At 41.4% G+C, this 16,973-nt stretch overlaps 1 protein-coding gene across 1 annotated transcript; it reads left to right on the top strand.

Moving 5' to 3' along the window:
• The first annotated feature begins 1,870 nt into the window (after nt 1–1,870).
• stard10 (StAR-related lipid transfer (START) domain containing 10) lies at nt 1,871–14,640 on the top strand. Its single transcript, XM_047594915.1, has 7 exons — nt 1,871–2,178; nt 2,275–2,652; nt 9,097–9,244; nt 9,342–9,445; nt 12,304–12,421; nt 12,903–12,955; nt 13,578–14,640. The coding sequence occupies exons 2-7, from the start codon at nt 2,491–2,493 to the stop codon at nt 13,782–13,784; spliced, it is 792 nt and encodes a 263-aa protein (XP_047450871.1). The 5' UTR covers nt 1,871–2,178; nt 2,275–2,490; the 3' UTR covers nt 13,785–14,640.
• Nucleotides 14,641–16,973: the final 2,333 nt, after the last annotated feature.

The raw sequence follows: 16,973 nt of genomic DNA, 5'->3' as shown, positions 1-16,973 counted from the left end.
CACCTCATCTCATCTTCTGCTATCGCTTAGGGCTGCAGGGGTTGATAGAGCCTATCCCAGCTGTCATTGGGTGAGAGGCGGGGTACACGCTGGCCAGTCTATCGCAGGGCTAACACAGAGACAAACAACCATTCACACTCACACCTGTAGGCAATTTAGAATCAACATAAGAAGCGTGTCTTTGGACGGTGGGAGGAAACCGGAGTACCCAGAGAGAACCTGTGCGGACACAGGGAGAACATGCAAACTGCTCTTAGAGTCACTGCATTGTATTTCAGTTAAAGGTGTTACTAATGTGTTTAACAAGTAAATTGTCTATTGTCCATTTCTGTAATGTAGCGTATTGTGTGTTTGGATTATAACAAGGATATGCTCTGTTTGTGTCTCCTATCATTCCCCTGTGTCTGGAGGTCAAAGAACGCAGCAGGTGATAGAAATCTTGCGGTCATTACAAGTTTTATTGACAAGGTCATGGCATCAAGTGAGTAAGTGAAAGAATTATTCTGCAATGTAGTGTTTTATTCTGTGTGTGCTTGTAAGGGCTGACAGGGCACCCTGTAGATTATGGTACTAAATGGGTGATCATGGTAGTCCACAGCATCTATATATACCTGCATCAGATTCAAAGTGTGAGAACACCCACAGATCAAACTGAAGGAGGCCAATGATGAGCATACACACGCCAAGATGAAAGGATGAAGACGGCTTAAAGAGAAGATGACAGGACAAAGTGGAAAAACAGAAAGCAGTCAGAATGTGGAAACATGATAAATGGCCTGCTCAATAACAATACGGCATCACAGGACATTCTCACTTTTGCTTCTCAGTGGTTAGGAGTTTGAAAGCTTAAAGTTCATGATTAAGATGGACAAAAGCAAACATGAAGACTGTACACATCAGGCAACAGGAAGGAGGCGTGCCCCTGCTGCTCACCAGCTTACAGATAGGTGCCCTTCCTGGGGCAGTGGATCGTATTATTAATTAGGTAAAAAAAAAAAAAAAAAAACTTCTAAAACCCTGTGATTGGCTGGTGATCTGTCCAGGGTGTACCCCGCCTCTCACCCGATGCCAGCTGGGATAGGCTCCAGCAACCCCTGTGACCCTAGTGAGGATTAAGCGGTACAGGAGATGAGATGAAAACCTTCTAAACCTCCTTTGAGGTGGCTTTGCTGTCGACACACTTTAGTGGTGCAACGTAAGTAAGTAAATTAATTTAAGTATTGATGTTAACTACATTTCCATCTTTACGGCACATATTCTTCTATTATACATATACAAATGAAGCAAATTGACAGTATAAGTAAAATCAGCTACACCCCAGACAACTACAATAGCCTACTCAAAAGCAGGCATGCTGATATAGTATTACTTCTTACGCACCTGATATTGCATCGTGTATAAAGATGAGCTTGAAATACAGTTTACAGTGTTAATGGAGAGTGTACAAGTCCCATGACGTCTGCATTGTTTACGCAGCTCTTTAGAAATTTTGTAATAAAATTGTTGGAGATTCACTGTTTGACCTTCACAACAAACGGTTTCTCCAGCTGCAAGTATACGTGTACTGTAGTTTTGCTATTTAGTCTTAAAGGGATTGATCAACAAATAGCCTAAGCATGTAAACCACCGCGTATTTCAACGATAGGAAGTGCAATGTTGAAAGTTTTACTCACACTGTGTTTTCAAATAAAGAAACGAAACGGTTATGCAAGCTGTTTTATAAGTATCCTGTGGATGTGCGCATGAAAACATCCGAAATGCTTGTTTTAACGAAGCTTGCAAACGTTACGAGGAGCACCTAAAGGCAGCACGGGGAGGCGCTTCCAGTGTAGCTGGCGCTGCGTCGTCTACCAGTGCCGGTGCAGCCTGATTTCTCCTCCTCTGTCCCTCCTCCCCTTCCTCTTATTCCTCGCCGCATCTCCACCACCTGCCACAGCGGCGACGCAGCGATGGAGATCTTCCGCAAATTATTATAAGCCCACAGAAAGAGCTCAGCTGAGAGAGAAGGAGGAGGAAAAGCAGAGTGAGAGACATAGAAGGTGGAGACAGAGAGGAACGGGTAGAAACGCAGGGTGGTAAGCGGAAACACAGAACCATATGGTTTGCCTGAGGAGCGGCTGTTTCTGAGGACTGCTGGAGCGGACAGAAACTTATTCACCCACCAAGATCGGATGAAAGGTACGTTTCATTCATCCATCTCGTTTTTTTGTCTTCGTATTATTTGCGTGCGCACTCACCTGTGCGCGGCTGCGCTCTGCACCTCTGTTTCATTAGTTTGTGCAGGGTGGATTGCGGTTATTGGACCTCCCTGAAAGCGCACACGCACGCACACGCGCACAGATCATCACAAGACGCAGCTACAAAAGCTCGCTGCAAGGAGGAAATTGAATTAGACGAAGAAGTTATTCCCGGAGAAGAGGAGGGGATATCGGTTCAAGTCTTGGCTTCTCTGAGCTCACCAGGAGTCTCGTCTCCCGTCCTCACGGTAACATGTCTGGATCACAGACTGTAACCATCCCGGACGACCGGGCGTTCGCCAGCTTCAAGGCGGAGTGTCTGTGCGAAGAGGGGTGGAACATGACCTACAGCAAATCGGGCATCACGGTATGGATCCAGGCTCTCGAGGAAGGGAAGTCCGTGCACAAAATTAAGGTGAGAATTTATAATAACCTCAGGTATGCAATATAGCTTTAAATAAATACAATAAACTTCGTGCTTTGTGCTCACTACACCATCTTCCTATTGAGCATAAAGCTTCATCTGGAATAAGAGAAAGTCTGCGGACATAATCATCTGGCAACAGCAGAAAAACAGCTGGGGATGGGGAGAAATAAAGTATTATTTAGTTGGCAGGGAAGTGTGTTTTTCTAAATTCCCGTATGATTTAAACTGCTGACTTGCTTGAACCACTCACTTTTTGCTGCATGGCCCCTTTGTAGTTGCAGAGGCTTCTAGAACCCCATTAAAAGCAGATTTCAAAATGCAAAGCATACTTTATATCATCCCTCTGTGAGCAGGTAAGTTTTTTCTGCAACTAGAACGCATCCTCTTTTAGACGTGTGTGTGTAATGGCTGGATGATGTGAATTGATGCTGTCTGAAATTCCCCTTACTATAGAGAAGTGAGAGCTGGGGGAAATCTCAGGAGGCAGGTTTAATACTCTGGAGACCCACCATCCCTTTGCCAGTGAAACTATTTTCTCTACACAGAAGTGTATCATGCAGTGTAATGTGTCAGCTTATCGTGTTTGCTACTGTTGAATTAAATTTGCATTCAGTTTGTTATCCATTTAACACACAGGGAAATGAGCGAGCACACGCTGAGATAGTGCAACACACAGTGAAACTCAGTTTTACAGTATTCTAAACTCACCCAACAGTATATGGGGTTAATGACTGGATTAACTGATCATTTGTGTTGTTTTTCAGAGTTTTTAATGAGCTAAAATTGAACCCCTCGGTCAGATTAGAGTTGAGTCAAACACCAGGCAAAGCACAGCAGGTGGAAAAATGCTGTAAGTAAAAGCTCTTGTAAAAGAACCTGTAACTTGTAAAATGATGGGAACAAAACTTAAGAATCGATTAGGACATTTAAAAAGAAGATGTCTGCTTCAGAGTTACGCTGGCACCTTTTTTTTTGCCAGTACACACTATCATTTCCTCTTACAGCCTCAGATGTTGCCAAGGAACCTGACTGACTGTTAATTTAGTGCTTAACCGGCCCAAAACCTCTTGTAGTGTTGTCAGTTTCACCTTAAGACAGATTAGCTTCACAGCCAACAGTTTTGTGAAGACTGCTCCATTCACAGATCACATACTGATCAGATAAAACCTGTTTAGTGTCAGCTGCTATGGGATTCCTGTTCCTGTTGTCCCATATATAGGTTAAAAAAAATGAAACTCATTCTCCTCTGTGTGCTTTTCTGCTTGTGGATCCGGGTCTGGAGAGCGTGTGTGCGCCGCCAGGTGTTTACTCTGTTAAATAAAGTGATGTGTGCGCATGGGTGTGTGTCTGTGTGCACAGGGGTGTTATCTTCATGTGCAGAGGGCTTTTCCCTGCCCCCTCTTTCAGTCTTTTTACCTGTGTGTGCCGGTGTCTTGTTGAAGGACCACTCAAAATTGTATACGTTGTCCTGTCTTACCTATGTGATTCCTCAGGGTACGTCCTGTGTGTGATGAAGAAGAAGTGTATGATGTGTCTGTGTTTGTGTGTTTGCGTGTGAGAGGGTAGGGATCTAGTTATACAGGCTTTTTCATACAGGACAGGTGCATTTCCTCATGCCAGCTGTAGACTGCACACACCCACACACACTCCCACACACACACAAACGCGCACGCGCACACACACACACACACACACACACACACACACACACACACACACACACACACACACAATCATATTAAGCTTGGGTGGAGCTTCTGTCCGTAACTGCCACTTTACTTTTATGTAAATAGAACAGTAACAGAAGGAGGACTTTGCATTGAACATTGTCTTTCAGCCATGTCAAATTCACTGTGTGCAAATGGTGACATCCCTGGTACTTGTGAGCACCGTTGGCACAATCTTCACGCATCTCTTGATGTAGGTTAACAGGGATGCATGTTTTTTTTAAAACCTCTCTAGCTGGTTGTGTTTCTCTTATTCATACAAAATTAAAAACGGTAAAGAAATATGAATACATATGCAAATCAGTGTGCAAGAGAACCGGCTAACAATCATAATTATCATTAGTGAACAAATTATCATGAGGCTTATTATCATGGTAATTATTGTCTCTGCCGTATTCATCAATAATGACTTTTATGCCACAGCTATAACATAATTAGCATCATCTTTCAGAAAAACAATCCACATGTACTGTATGTGTGTGAATATGTAGGCGGCTTTGTTTTTTGCATTAGTCGGCACGTGTATCTTGCACACCAACGCACACAGGCAGTAACAACAGACAATCACACACCTAAGCTTCCCTTCCTCCATGCTGACACAGAGGGAAGCCCGGCTCTGAATCATCACCCCCCCACCCCCTTATAATTGTCTTCCGCAATCATGTTTCAGCACACCCAGAGGAGCACATGATGGGAGCTGACAGGTTGGGAGAGGGGAGCGAGGGACGGAGTGAAGACAGTGGGAGGGAGAGAACACAAGTGGGTGAGACGGGATGAGGGAGAGGATGAAAAGTGGGTGGTGTGGGTTGGATGTGCCGGGGTCAGAGGTCATTGGGTAGTCCAAGTGGACTGAGGGTGCTGTGTGGACAGGCATGAGAAAAACAAAAAAGACGCAAAACCACACACACCTATTGTTTGTTTGTCTCCATCCGTCTCTGTTTTATCTGTTTGAACTCGAGTTCACCCCCGTCTCCTTGCTTCTGTTGAGTTTACTGAATTAGCATGTAATAGAATTACACACACGTGTACTTATCTAGCTGTACGTCTTCATTCTGTGTCAAATGTCCGTTCCTCCCTGCAGTTCTCTTCTTACGCCTTTTCATTTAACTTTCCTTCTTTCTCCTACTCCTATTTCAGGTTGCCTGACACATGTATTATTCAATCTTGTCTTTTCTGACCTACAAGTTCTTTGCCAGTCTGTCACACACACACATTTCGAGTAAGAGACAATACCGACACTGGTGTACTGCTTATGATATATTTTTGTAAATATCATATGTTCTCCAGTATCTGTATTTCTTCTAAACCCCTCAAACAAGGGCTTAGTGCAGTCGATATACACTTAGTTGGAAAATCGCATCATTTTGGGTTTCGTATCATATCACTGTGATTGATGCATTCCACAACAACATCCTATTTCTAGGACAATATTGAGATTTCTTTCAGTGTGCAGGGAATCAGTAGTACATAAATTGCATGCAAACTCTGCGTAAGTAGCTTGGTATGCCAGTGCTGGACAGTGGGTTGGCATAAATATCCAACGAATAAATTCAGAAGCAATATAGCAGGTTACCACGGTTACTAGAAAGGGTCAAGGAAGATGGTTCTGTGCTAAGAAGAAATTATGATGTCTGTCTGAAAAGGTCCATACAAATGTACCTTGAATGATGGTAGACATATTGAAAATATAGAGTACTGTATGATATATCGGAAGCAGGTTATGTTTTTTCTTTATGTCTCTAATGCAGAGATAAAATTGTAGTTTCCTACAGTGTGTCCTTCACTACCGTTGTTATGCATCCCTGCTACATATATCCATTCTACATCTCACAAAACTGTTTCTTAACACACCCAAAGTCATTAGGTATTAACTACTCTGTATATAAAGATGGACACACACCCCATGATGTCAGTGTCTGTTTTGGAGCTCGGTGTAGTGGCTCCATCATGGCAGTGTTTGACTCTAATTGAAAAGTGGGCAGAGAAGTGGAGCATGGATATAGCTGAGGTTAACAGGTAATGTTACGGCTAGCAACCTGTGAGGTTACCCGCCTGTCACTCAAAGCAGCAGTCAGAATTATGCACAAAACGGCTGGTGGTGCCGTGTCCATATTTATTTACAGTCGTGATATCAATCCACTTTGTGAGCCAGTCTCAAGTGGTCATTCAAGAAATGGCAGTTTAGCCTTTGAGTTTAATAAGCATTACATTAGTATAGGCAGAGCAGGAGGTCGTTCTTCAAATTGTTCCGTTAAAATATATAGCTTCTTTAAAATAATATAAGATGTTGATGGAGTAACTTTTCATGTACTGTGAGAAAATGTTTGCGAGACTTAAACAGGTGTTCAGTGTTTCAGTTCATTAATCTGCAGTCATCATGGCAGTGTCACAGTGTTCAGCACTGTCATGTCTCACAGTAAGAAGATCCTGGCTTTCTCAGCTTCTTTCTGTGTGAACATTGCCTGTGTTTGTCTGTTTCTCTTTCATTTTATAAACTTGCAAACATCATCAGGGCTTTAATGCATCTCTGAAGGTTCAAAACTGTGATAGTGTTGCAACCAGTTAAGGATAATTAACTGGTATCTCATGCAGTTTGGTGCATGGTTTGGCTGTTTTCACACCTTGCTCAAAACTGTGACCACATATGTTACATCTAGACTAATTCGGCTCATACATGATTTGCCCTGTCTGCGGTCATATCTCTGTTTTCTGCCTCTTTCTCCCCTGTGTGAGTCTAACAGGATATTTTCAAATATTACTTTGTATATCACATATCAGTCTACATATTTGTCTAGACAAATAAATGGCCACCTTTATTTCCTTAATTAGGATAATGATGAAGATAACACTGACATACTTACACCACAGGCACGTATTTATGTTTTGTCTGTTCTGTTACTTTTGTTTTTCTCAGCTTTCATCCTGCATTTTCTTGTCCTTGCTGAAAGTTCAGCTGTCATTTCAGTTTAGAAGTTTTCATTTGTTTCACATTGTGACTGTGTTTGTGACAAAGGGCTGCATTCTGTTGTTAAAACTGGTTTAAACAGAAAGGTGCAACAAGTGTGGATTTGATTCTGATCCTGTGCACACCCTCACATTGCTGAACATATCCAATTGGGATCCCAAATAGTCTTTTTAGAATCATCTGCCATCACTGACTGCTTCAGTTAATTCCGAATAAAAACATGCATGATCCCCTGGCTTCTCCACATTGTTCCTCATTTAGTCAATGTGTTGGCCTTAATCTAAATGTTGGCATGGTAACACACTAAATGAAGATGATTAACATGTTAAATGTTATACTCTTAACCTGTATAGAAATATGGACAATGCACCTCCACTCGCCCTCATTGGCCAAAGTGAGTTCAGGATTACCTGCGAGTGGGCTTCAGTTTTGAGGACATGTTACGTCATCCATCATTATACACAGTCAATGGTTTTATGCTTTTAAATGGGCATATTTAGCACTGGTACTCAATAGGTGCCGTGGAACTCGGTGCCGTGGAACCCAACCTAAACTATACTAACAGGTTACTATTTCTCATTAGTTATTATTAAAGATTGAGAGGTGACCTCCTATTTAGACAGGTTTGCTGCTGGATGCAGAGTGACAGTTTTCTCAAATGAAGTCATCAGGGACCATGGGAAGAGTAGATTAAGCTTTGAACCATCTTGACTGAATTGTATTGGGAGTTGAGATCATCTGGGACAGAACCTCCTCAGTCCATTTCTTTTTCATTTGCTCTTCTTCTCTTGCCGTTTTTCACCCTTTATGTTCCTTTTTGTCCCCAGTCTCCTTCTTGATTGCGCTGTCCTCTCTTATGTCTTGACAAGACTCTTCCTTGTCTTTATCCTTGTTATAGTAAGGCTAATTCCCCCTGACAATTGTAGCTGTAGTAACAACTTTACTCTGGGGCTGCAGGCCTCTCTCTACCTGAGGTTTAGTGCCATCTTCTCCACATATAGGCAGGAGTCTCTGTGGTGCCATTAATAAGCTGTGGTACAAATCAACAGCTGGCAGCAGGGATGCATAAACAGCACCTTCTTTAGTATTACCATATTTGAAATAGATTTTAACATTTAAAATTGAATGTTGGCTTAAAGACAGATACGCTGCCACTGCTTCACTCTTACAGACCATTTGACGTATGTTCTTAACTGCATGTGTTGTTTTCCATTTAAGTGCTCAGGTCTAGTAATGACTCATCTGTGGTCAGTGGCCTTTCTCCTAATTTTCTGTTGCTTGCTCTTTGTCTCTCTCTCTCTCTCTCTCTCTCTCTCTCTGCTCCGTGACACTCTCCAACCATCTGATGTCTCATCATCCACACGTCACATGCAGTATCTGGCTTTACAGAGTCCCTCAATGCTTACGTCCACACATATCCTCTTACTTCATATTTTCATATCAGATTAGGCATCAATGTTGAAATGTGTCTTTGTTGGGTTGGTTGGTGTTTTTGTTTCATGCTGGCCTTTGTCAGCATGAATACAGCTAAACCCTGTAGATCTTCTCAACACTGGCACGGTACTTCATTTTGAATTCATGGGATACAACTTCATTAAAAATGAATAGATTTTCCTACATTGTAGCTTGCATTTAATACTGAACCCAATGAATGTTTATTTAACTCTTTCTACTTTAGCTATCATGGAGCACTTCACTTCTAGCTTTATCACCTAATTTTTTTTTCTACTTGTCTTTCAGTGTCAGATGGTGTGTAAGGACGTGTCAGCTGAGACCATGTATGACGTTCTCCATGACATTGAATACAGACGGAAATGGGACACAAACGTCATTGACACCTTTGATATCGGGAAACTTACCGTCAATGCAGATGTTGGCTACTACTCATGTATGTTGCATACTATGTTAAGGGGAAACACTCACAATATAAAGTGCACATTGTTCTGTAATATTTAGTTCACTAATTTTTTGTTTGTCGCTAAAAGGGAAGTGTCCAAAGCCTCTTCGGAACCGTGACGTCGTCACACTTCGCTCCTGGCTGCCAATAGGAAAAGACTACATCATCATGAACTACTCTGTCAAACATAGCGTGAGTACACGCAAACTAATAGACATGCTCAGCTACGGCCCTACTCAGTCATCCTTTGCTAACCTTCATGTGTGTTCAAAGGTGAATGCAAAGGCACCACTGTGAAGCAGACGAGTTGAAATGAACACTGGTGAAGTTTAACAAGCTGAAGGGTATTGTGCCGTTTGATAAGTTCTTATACTTCAGTATATCATTTAAAATTCTCATCTTGAACTGAGTCACTCCATCCAGGAAGTATGGACAGTTTGGTGCCTTTCCAAAGAGAGAGTACTACGATACGTCATGCACTTGATGTTGTTTTTACCTACAGAGTGGGAGATGTTCTGTGTGCCAGCAGTGCCTCACAGTCTGGGACAGTAAATCAGATTCAGCTGAACATATTGTGTTTTCTTTGTGGCTTCCAAGCATTTTAAGAACTTGAGTAAATTTGAATGCTAAACATCAGAAAAACAAACCATTAGACCACTCAAAGAAGAAAGTGCTATTTCAAGTAAAAGGTTCTACTCAACAACTTTAGTCATAGCTACAACAACCGAAAGATGTTTGTATTGATTAATTGGCTCATACTTGTTTACTTAATTGTCTTGTTCATAATATGTCGAAAAAGGGACAGATATACAAACAGGCTTTTCTGAAGTGCAACAGAAAATCCTCACAAGAGAGAAGTTTAAACTGAGCAATGTAGGATTGTTCCCTACAAAAATTGGTACATAAGCTATCAGATTAGTTCTGATGATATTTTCTTTACAGTCGAATTGCAAAGATGTTTCAGCCGTACCGCTCTCATTCTCCTTATCTTTTCTGTCTTTCCTGCTTTTGTCTGCCTCTTGCACTCCTTTTACTCTCTCCTTCTCCCTCTCTGGTTCTCATTCTCTTGTTTGCTCACTGATATAATGTTTACAAAAGGATAAGGTCTCTCATGTGACTGTTAGCTGTTGACTTCCGCCTCGCCTTCCGCATTCCTGCATCAATTAGTGGTTACGAACGTAATAATGTGTGTGAGTGCAGACTCTGTGTGTGAGTGTGCAGTATACGAGTGTGTGTTTGCATGTGTGTTGGACAAGGTCACTCTGATAATCAGCAGAACATGAGAGCCTGACTTGTGGAGGACAGTTTAGGGGGATACTTAGGGGAGTGGTGAGCTTGTGTATCCACCACCAGGAGTCAGTCCACTTATATGGTGTCTTCCATTCATTATTCATCTTTCACATGATTAATAAGAACTGATTTTCAGCCATCACTACACAAAGCTTTTTAGCCTTTTTTAGCCTCCATTGAAAAACATTCCATTGTGCAACTTGTCTGCCTGAGAATGTTTATGTATGCTTATATAAGGGCATCAGCTAATGTCTGCTAATGGATTCTAACGACTACTTATTAGCTGATCAACTGGATAGTGTTTCAGTCACAGTGGCAGCATGGCTTCAAAGATAGCAGTCCTGGTCCCTCTGACTGTTGGGTGGTTTGATCCGAGCTGAAATCTTTCAACAGCTGCTAAATGGATGAATGGGTTAAAATTTGACACAGGTATCTATGGTGATCAGATCATGACCAAGCACCCACGTGATTCCCAGAGTTGTCCTTCCCAGTTGTGTTTTGTTTTTGTTTTTTTGTTTTTTTGACTACAACCAAATACTCACACTAACGATGATCACAGTGACCTATGCTGAACTTTGTGGAACTGGTGCTAATTAGCACCATGTTAGGATGCAAACATGATAAGATGGTGAATAAGATAATCATTTTAATTTATCCCACAGTGGGGAAATGTCTGTGTTACAGCAGTATATTGTCAAGGACAGTGCACAAGACAAGAAAAGCATTGTCAGTGTGCTCCTGTTAGCATGCTGAAGTTCAGCTCAGAGCACTGCCATGTCTACATATAGCCTGTCTAATTCATTCATTATTGTCTAAAATGCCTATTGCAAGTTATTGGAGTTCAAACTGAAAGAGCTTGTTTTCTATGACTCAATATTTTAATACTTACGATGCTTATGCTCCCAATGACTACACTTTTCGTAGTTGGTTCTAAATTGCAAAGTTTAGCATACAAACATTTAGTTCAAAGAACCACCATGTGTGAGTTCAGTATCAATGTCAGTACTGACATTTTACTGAAGTCCCCTTTAAAAAAAAACATTAGGTTAGAACATGCCATATGGTTTCTCAGAAACTTGCAGATGATTCACGAAAGCTATCGTTGTACTGTCAGCAGAAATTCCTACAGTGTTGCCTTTTGGCCGAAAAGTGCATTTGCCAAAGATATGAGTCAGATGAAAAGATAAAAGATTTACCGGAAGTTTTTCTTTGATATAACTTCTGAGCTGACTACTGTCATGTGTCTTAAGCTCTCTGCAGTGTGCCTGTTCCAATTAATGAAGGCTAACCAGTGCTGCTTGGTACTTAGTGTGAATAATGATCTTAGATATGTAGTCCAAGGAGTCAGCAGTGAAGCAGTGGGCCTTCAGTGCTGTGTTATCAGGGTAGTGTTGATTGGATTAAGACCGAGACTTAGACAGACTTAAATGATCCACAAGGGCAATTGCTTAGTCATAGTAGTTTACTCATAAAGATGAGCTTATATAGCAATATCATAATGAAAACAAATGAGTGTCTCCACTGGACACCTTTTACACCAGTTGATTATGATCTTTATTGTATACTGTCCCTCCTAGCTAATATCAGAGAAGGAGCAGTGTGTGAAAGTTAGGAATGTTAATTTAAGTATCTTTAGCACTAACACAGTGCTAACCTGCAACCTGTTTTTTTTTTTTGTTTGTTTGTTTTTTAAAAAAAAGAGTTTATTTTCCATTTTTGCTTTTGTTTCTGTTGATTTTGTGTGTCTGTTGTCTTCGTAGAAATACCCTCCTAAAAAGGACATGGTGCGTGCTGTTTCCATTCAGACTGGGTACATGGTCCAGAGCCAGGGACCTAATTGCTGTATCCTCACGTACATGGCCCAAGTAGATCCACGAGGTAACAAACACACTCCCAGAAAAGGCAAAAGCACACTGGTGTCCTCATCTAGGTTCTCTGCATGCTCAGAGTGCTATGAATTATTCATTCCCTGCCTTTATGTCAAAAGGAATTACCATAGTAACCATATGAAGGACGGGCTATTATACTGTCACACCTCTCTCTCTCTCTCTCTTTTTTCCCTGCCTTCCCCTTTTCTGTTCATTAATTATTTTTCTTAGTCTCCTTTAATTGTGTATATCCCTTTAATTACCTGTTGGTAGTGGTTGTTAGATACATATTTGTGTGTGCAACAGGCACATGGATGCAGTGATGTCCAGTTACCAAGCCTCATAGTGAAGCTGGTGAAATGACATGCAAGCAAACTTTATATCCTCCTTTTATGTCTTCCCCATCCTCGTCTTCCCCTCTTTCAGTCAAGTTTTCTGTCATTCTCCCACTTTGATCCGTCTCACTGTTCACTATGTCTCTCTCTTCGTAGGTTCATTACCCAAGTGGGTTGTCAACAAGTCTTCCCACTTCCTTGCTCCACGTGTAAGTCCATTGATTGTGTTGATGTGTCGTGCCTTTAGGTGACACAATGCACCTGTCATGTTGAGAAAATGTATAGATCTAATATGCATGTAATAAACAAAAACTACACGCGACGGTGCATTCATCCAGTCTCTGTATGTGCAGCGTATTGCATTTGTTTGTTGAAGAGTGCCGTGGGACAGAACAGTCCCTTGGTGATGATCATGTCAGAAAATAGCAACCATCCAGACTACAACATAATAATTACAGAAAGACTTATTCCATATAGTAGTTATTTTACCTTTGACAATATGAGAAATGTGTGACGATACCTGATTATTTGGTTCAGGCATGTGAAGGGTAAATTTCTTCGTGCATGTGACTCTATACAGGGTTCCCTCCCTTTTATCTCGACTTCAGTTTTGGCCTTGTGTATCTGTATTTTTAATCTCTGATGAGTTCTGCCCAGTCTGCCTTATCTGACCATAGACCAAGAACGAATATTACCAAAGTGTTCAAGTGCACTGTCATAATTCATTTTGTCTGCTAAATTAGTTGGACATCAACTCTACTTATTAACGTAAAAAAAAAAAAAAAAAAAAATGCTGTTCCTTTGTCATTTACCTTTGGTGCATTTTTTTAGGCCATGAAGAAGATCAACAAAGCCTGTTTGAAGTATTCAGACTGGAAGCAGAAACACAACCCTGGCTTGAAGCCCTGGCTTTACCCTGAACAGACTACGTTACCCAGCATCCCTCTCTCTGAGCTGAGCATCCAGCACGCAGACAGCCTGGAGAATATTGATGAGAGCTCCCTGGCCGAGTCCCATGAGAGAGAAGACAGTGACTAACACAAACACACAGTCATGTGTTCAAACAGTAATGCAGGGATACATGAAAGCCTGATACACATCCATAATTACATGTATGTATATGTGATTCTGATTTCTGAGTGTGTGTGTATATACAGTACATCACATACATCAACCTTATACATGCAAATGCACATGCAGGCACACCAACAGGCACATGTATGCATGCATTCATGCATAAAGACATACTTCACCACACACTTACATTGATAATGTATGACCACATACAGTATGTATACATATATGCACTCACAAACACACGTACTCTCAAGGGGCTCAAAGAATACTTATTTTTACAGGTCAGTAAACTAATATATAGTGTAATCAATGGCTGTTCAAAGTTTTCTGATTGGGACCTATGCAAAGTATCATCGTAAAATATATTTTCAATATAAAATATTGTTAAAATGACAGCACACATCTGTTGTCGTTCAAATTCTGAAATATGTATTTAAAAATAACACTGTCCCTTTATAACTACTCGTCCCAGATCTCCCTGCACCCCACATACAGGCACATATTATTCATTTATACTATGCTAATGCACTCAGATATGTATACCCATCAGTTTGTATCTCCCTGGCTATGTTGTCCCTCTCTCCTTCATTATGTGTCCCCATCACATTTTGTAAGCACATAATAAATATGCAGGTGTGCAGAAGGCAGCTGGAATTCCCAACCCAACCTGCATCCCTCTCTATCTCTCTCTCACATACACACACACAATCAGATTTACACTCACATGTACTGTCTGCTCCTCTGTTTAAGAGATGTAAGAATGTATGTAGAGTTTAAAAATTAAATATAAATTCCTACAAAGGTTTTCAAATTTCAAGGCTGTTCTGAGTGTTTTTTTCTGTAAATGCGTGTGTTTTACCAGTGTTACCTCCTTCTCTTAGGGATATGTGTCTGATGCAGCCTGCGGGTTTGCATGTTGTTGCTAAAATAGGTGTAAAGAGTCACTGACCTCATTAATGAGATGATCCGTACTCATTCACACTCTGTTGATGTCACAGACTCACATAAAACCAATGATTTTAAAACTGCTGCCATGATAAGATCAGAGAAACACTATGACATACAACATACTGACATACTGTTTTTTAAACTGTGTATAATGTATTAATTTTATTACATGCATCTATGCACTTGCATGTATGTGTGCGTAGTGTCCTAGATCAGAATTAGGAATCCCCCAATCTGTTGGCATGGCAACTCTGAGATCGACTCAGCACCAAAGAGAGACGCAAAGTGATGAGAGCTTGTATGCCACAGAGGAAGTGATTTATTGGAAGATGTCTTCCTGTTCTTCCCTGCATAGGTTTAGACAATGAGCATGCACAACATACTGTAAATGAACCATGTGTACATGCACAGTTTCCATTTCCCTGTGGCGTGTTGTTTGAATGACAGGATACTTGTCTTGTGTGAAACACACCCTCAATGAAAGCTAACACAACCTTGCACTGTGGCTCAAATGCCTTAAACAGATCAGTCACACATGTGTTGAGAGAAATCTTTTGCTGCCCATGAAGCTTTCTGTGAGGAGCGTGCTGAATATGTAATGTCACACCCATATTTTTTACATGTCTTCCTTTTCTGTCTGTTCTCCTTTTACACAGCCGCAACTGCATAGGCGCCACCTAATAAAGTATGAATGATGAAGCAAAATGAGATGCGACAAAGCGGAAAGTGCATACCGCTCTGGTGTTCCTTCTTTCTATCTTTTTTCTTTCCCGCAGCTGTATTGACTGTTTATCCCTCTGCCCTAGCTTAAGCATGCATCCACCTTCAGTGCCTTAATGAGGCCTCTTGGCCAGCCATCATCGTCATGTGCATGACTGTGTGTCAGAGGACAAGGCTGTGAACTGTGTGTCTCAGTGGCATCCCTGTATTGTCTTCCACCCGCCTCCACAGCAGGAGGAGACATCTAAGCACCATGACGGCCAGCAACCCTCTTTCTGTGTGTGTTTCTGCATATGTGTCACACTGCCACCCACGCAGTAACCCAGCCCACCAGGGCTGATAGCCTGGTGATGACTCATCACCACCCCACCTCCTCTTCATCTCCTCTACTCCCTCTCCCGCCCCTGTCTTGTGTTCCCCCCTTACTCTGTGCCTCCTCTTCTTTGACATGTTTCTCTTCCCTCATCCCCTTATCCACCCTTTCATCCTTATCCAGACCCCTCTCTCCTTTGTGCATCCTTTTTTTCTCTTCTTCCCATCTTCCCTTCTCCATCTCTTCTCTTCACCTGCAGAGAATTTTTCATATTTCACATTTTTCGTCCTCATTCCTCTTCAACTTCCTCTTCACCCATTCTACTTCTCAAAACACCTACCACCTGTTTTTCCTGTCTTTCTTCCATCTTCTATCTCTTTCCATCAGTCTGATCTCTTTGGTTCAGCCCTGCCTGCTGTGACTTTACAGCAAGTCCCAATGCTACCAAGTCACTGACTCATCAAGGAGGATTGAGTATTACTATATTAATATTACTCATGCCCTCATATGGCAGAGGTTCTGGCTGCGAGATGAGGGAACCCAACATAATGAACCACATGAGTGACACACAGACATACAGAGGTCATATATCAGACACGTTTTCCCTCCAGCACTCTTAAAACTATGGGGCTCTTTAGAGGTTTGACAGTGAAATACTAAGACCTTCTTATGCAAGAGAGAAACCACAAGAGTCCTCAGAGTCACTGTAATATACAGAGCTGCTTTTGTACTTTTACCAGGTTGCCTTTATATTGCTGACTCCATTCACTGTAAGTGAAACGCATTCCCCATGAAAATGTAATTTCCTTTATATTTAAATTTTTCATTGTACTTAAATTGGTCTTGATATATTTTGCGTTTTACAAATCTGATGTCTTAGTATTTGCTAACAAGCAGACTATCTTAATCAGAGCCGTATATTAGAGGGAGTCTGGCCAACTCAAATCATGGGCGCCATGTTAGATACATTGGAGGGAAGATTCTACAGTGTAACACTGGAGCGGATGTGCTATGTTGAAATAAATCGCTCATATTCACCATTAACGGGCCTATAAATGTCATTACCAACATCTGTTGATATGTAAAAGGCCTTCACTTAACTCACTTATCCCAGGGTCTACTTACTTTAAACATCTTAAATGAGCTGTAAAATGCTTTGTAGCCCAATC

Source organism: Mugil cephalus, chromosome 9, assembly GCF_022458985.1.
Source record: "Mugil cephalus isolate CIBA_MC_2020 chromosome 9, CIBA_Mcephalus_1.1, whole genome shotgun sequence".
Taxonomy (NCBI): Eukaryota; Metazoa; Chordata; class Actinopteri; order Mugiliformes; family Mugilidae; genus Mugil; species Mugil cephalus.
Note: the sequence above shows the minus strand (reverse complement) of the source record. Positions and strands in the feature narration are given on the sequence as shown.

What these genes read in the sequence shown, in the direction of transcription:
- stard10 (XM_047594915.1), top strand. Translation starts at nt 2,491, where the DNA reads ATGTCTGGATCACAGACTGTAACCATCCCGGACGACCGGGCGTTCGCC. An exon ending in GGCCCAAGTAGATCCACGAG is followed by an intron (nt 12,422 to 12,902) that starts GTAACAAACACA and finishes CTCTCTTCGTAG; the next exon opens with GTTCATTACCCAAGTGGGTT. An exon ending in CCCACTTCCTTGCTCCACGT is followed by an intron (nt 12,956 to 13,577) that starts GTAAGTCCATTG and finishes GCATTTTTTTAG; the next exon opens with GCCATGAAGAAGATCAACAA.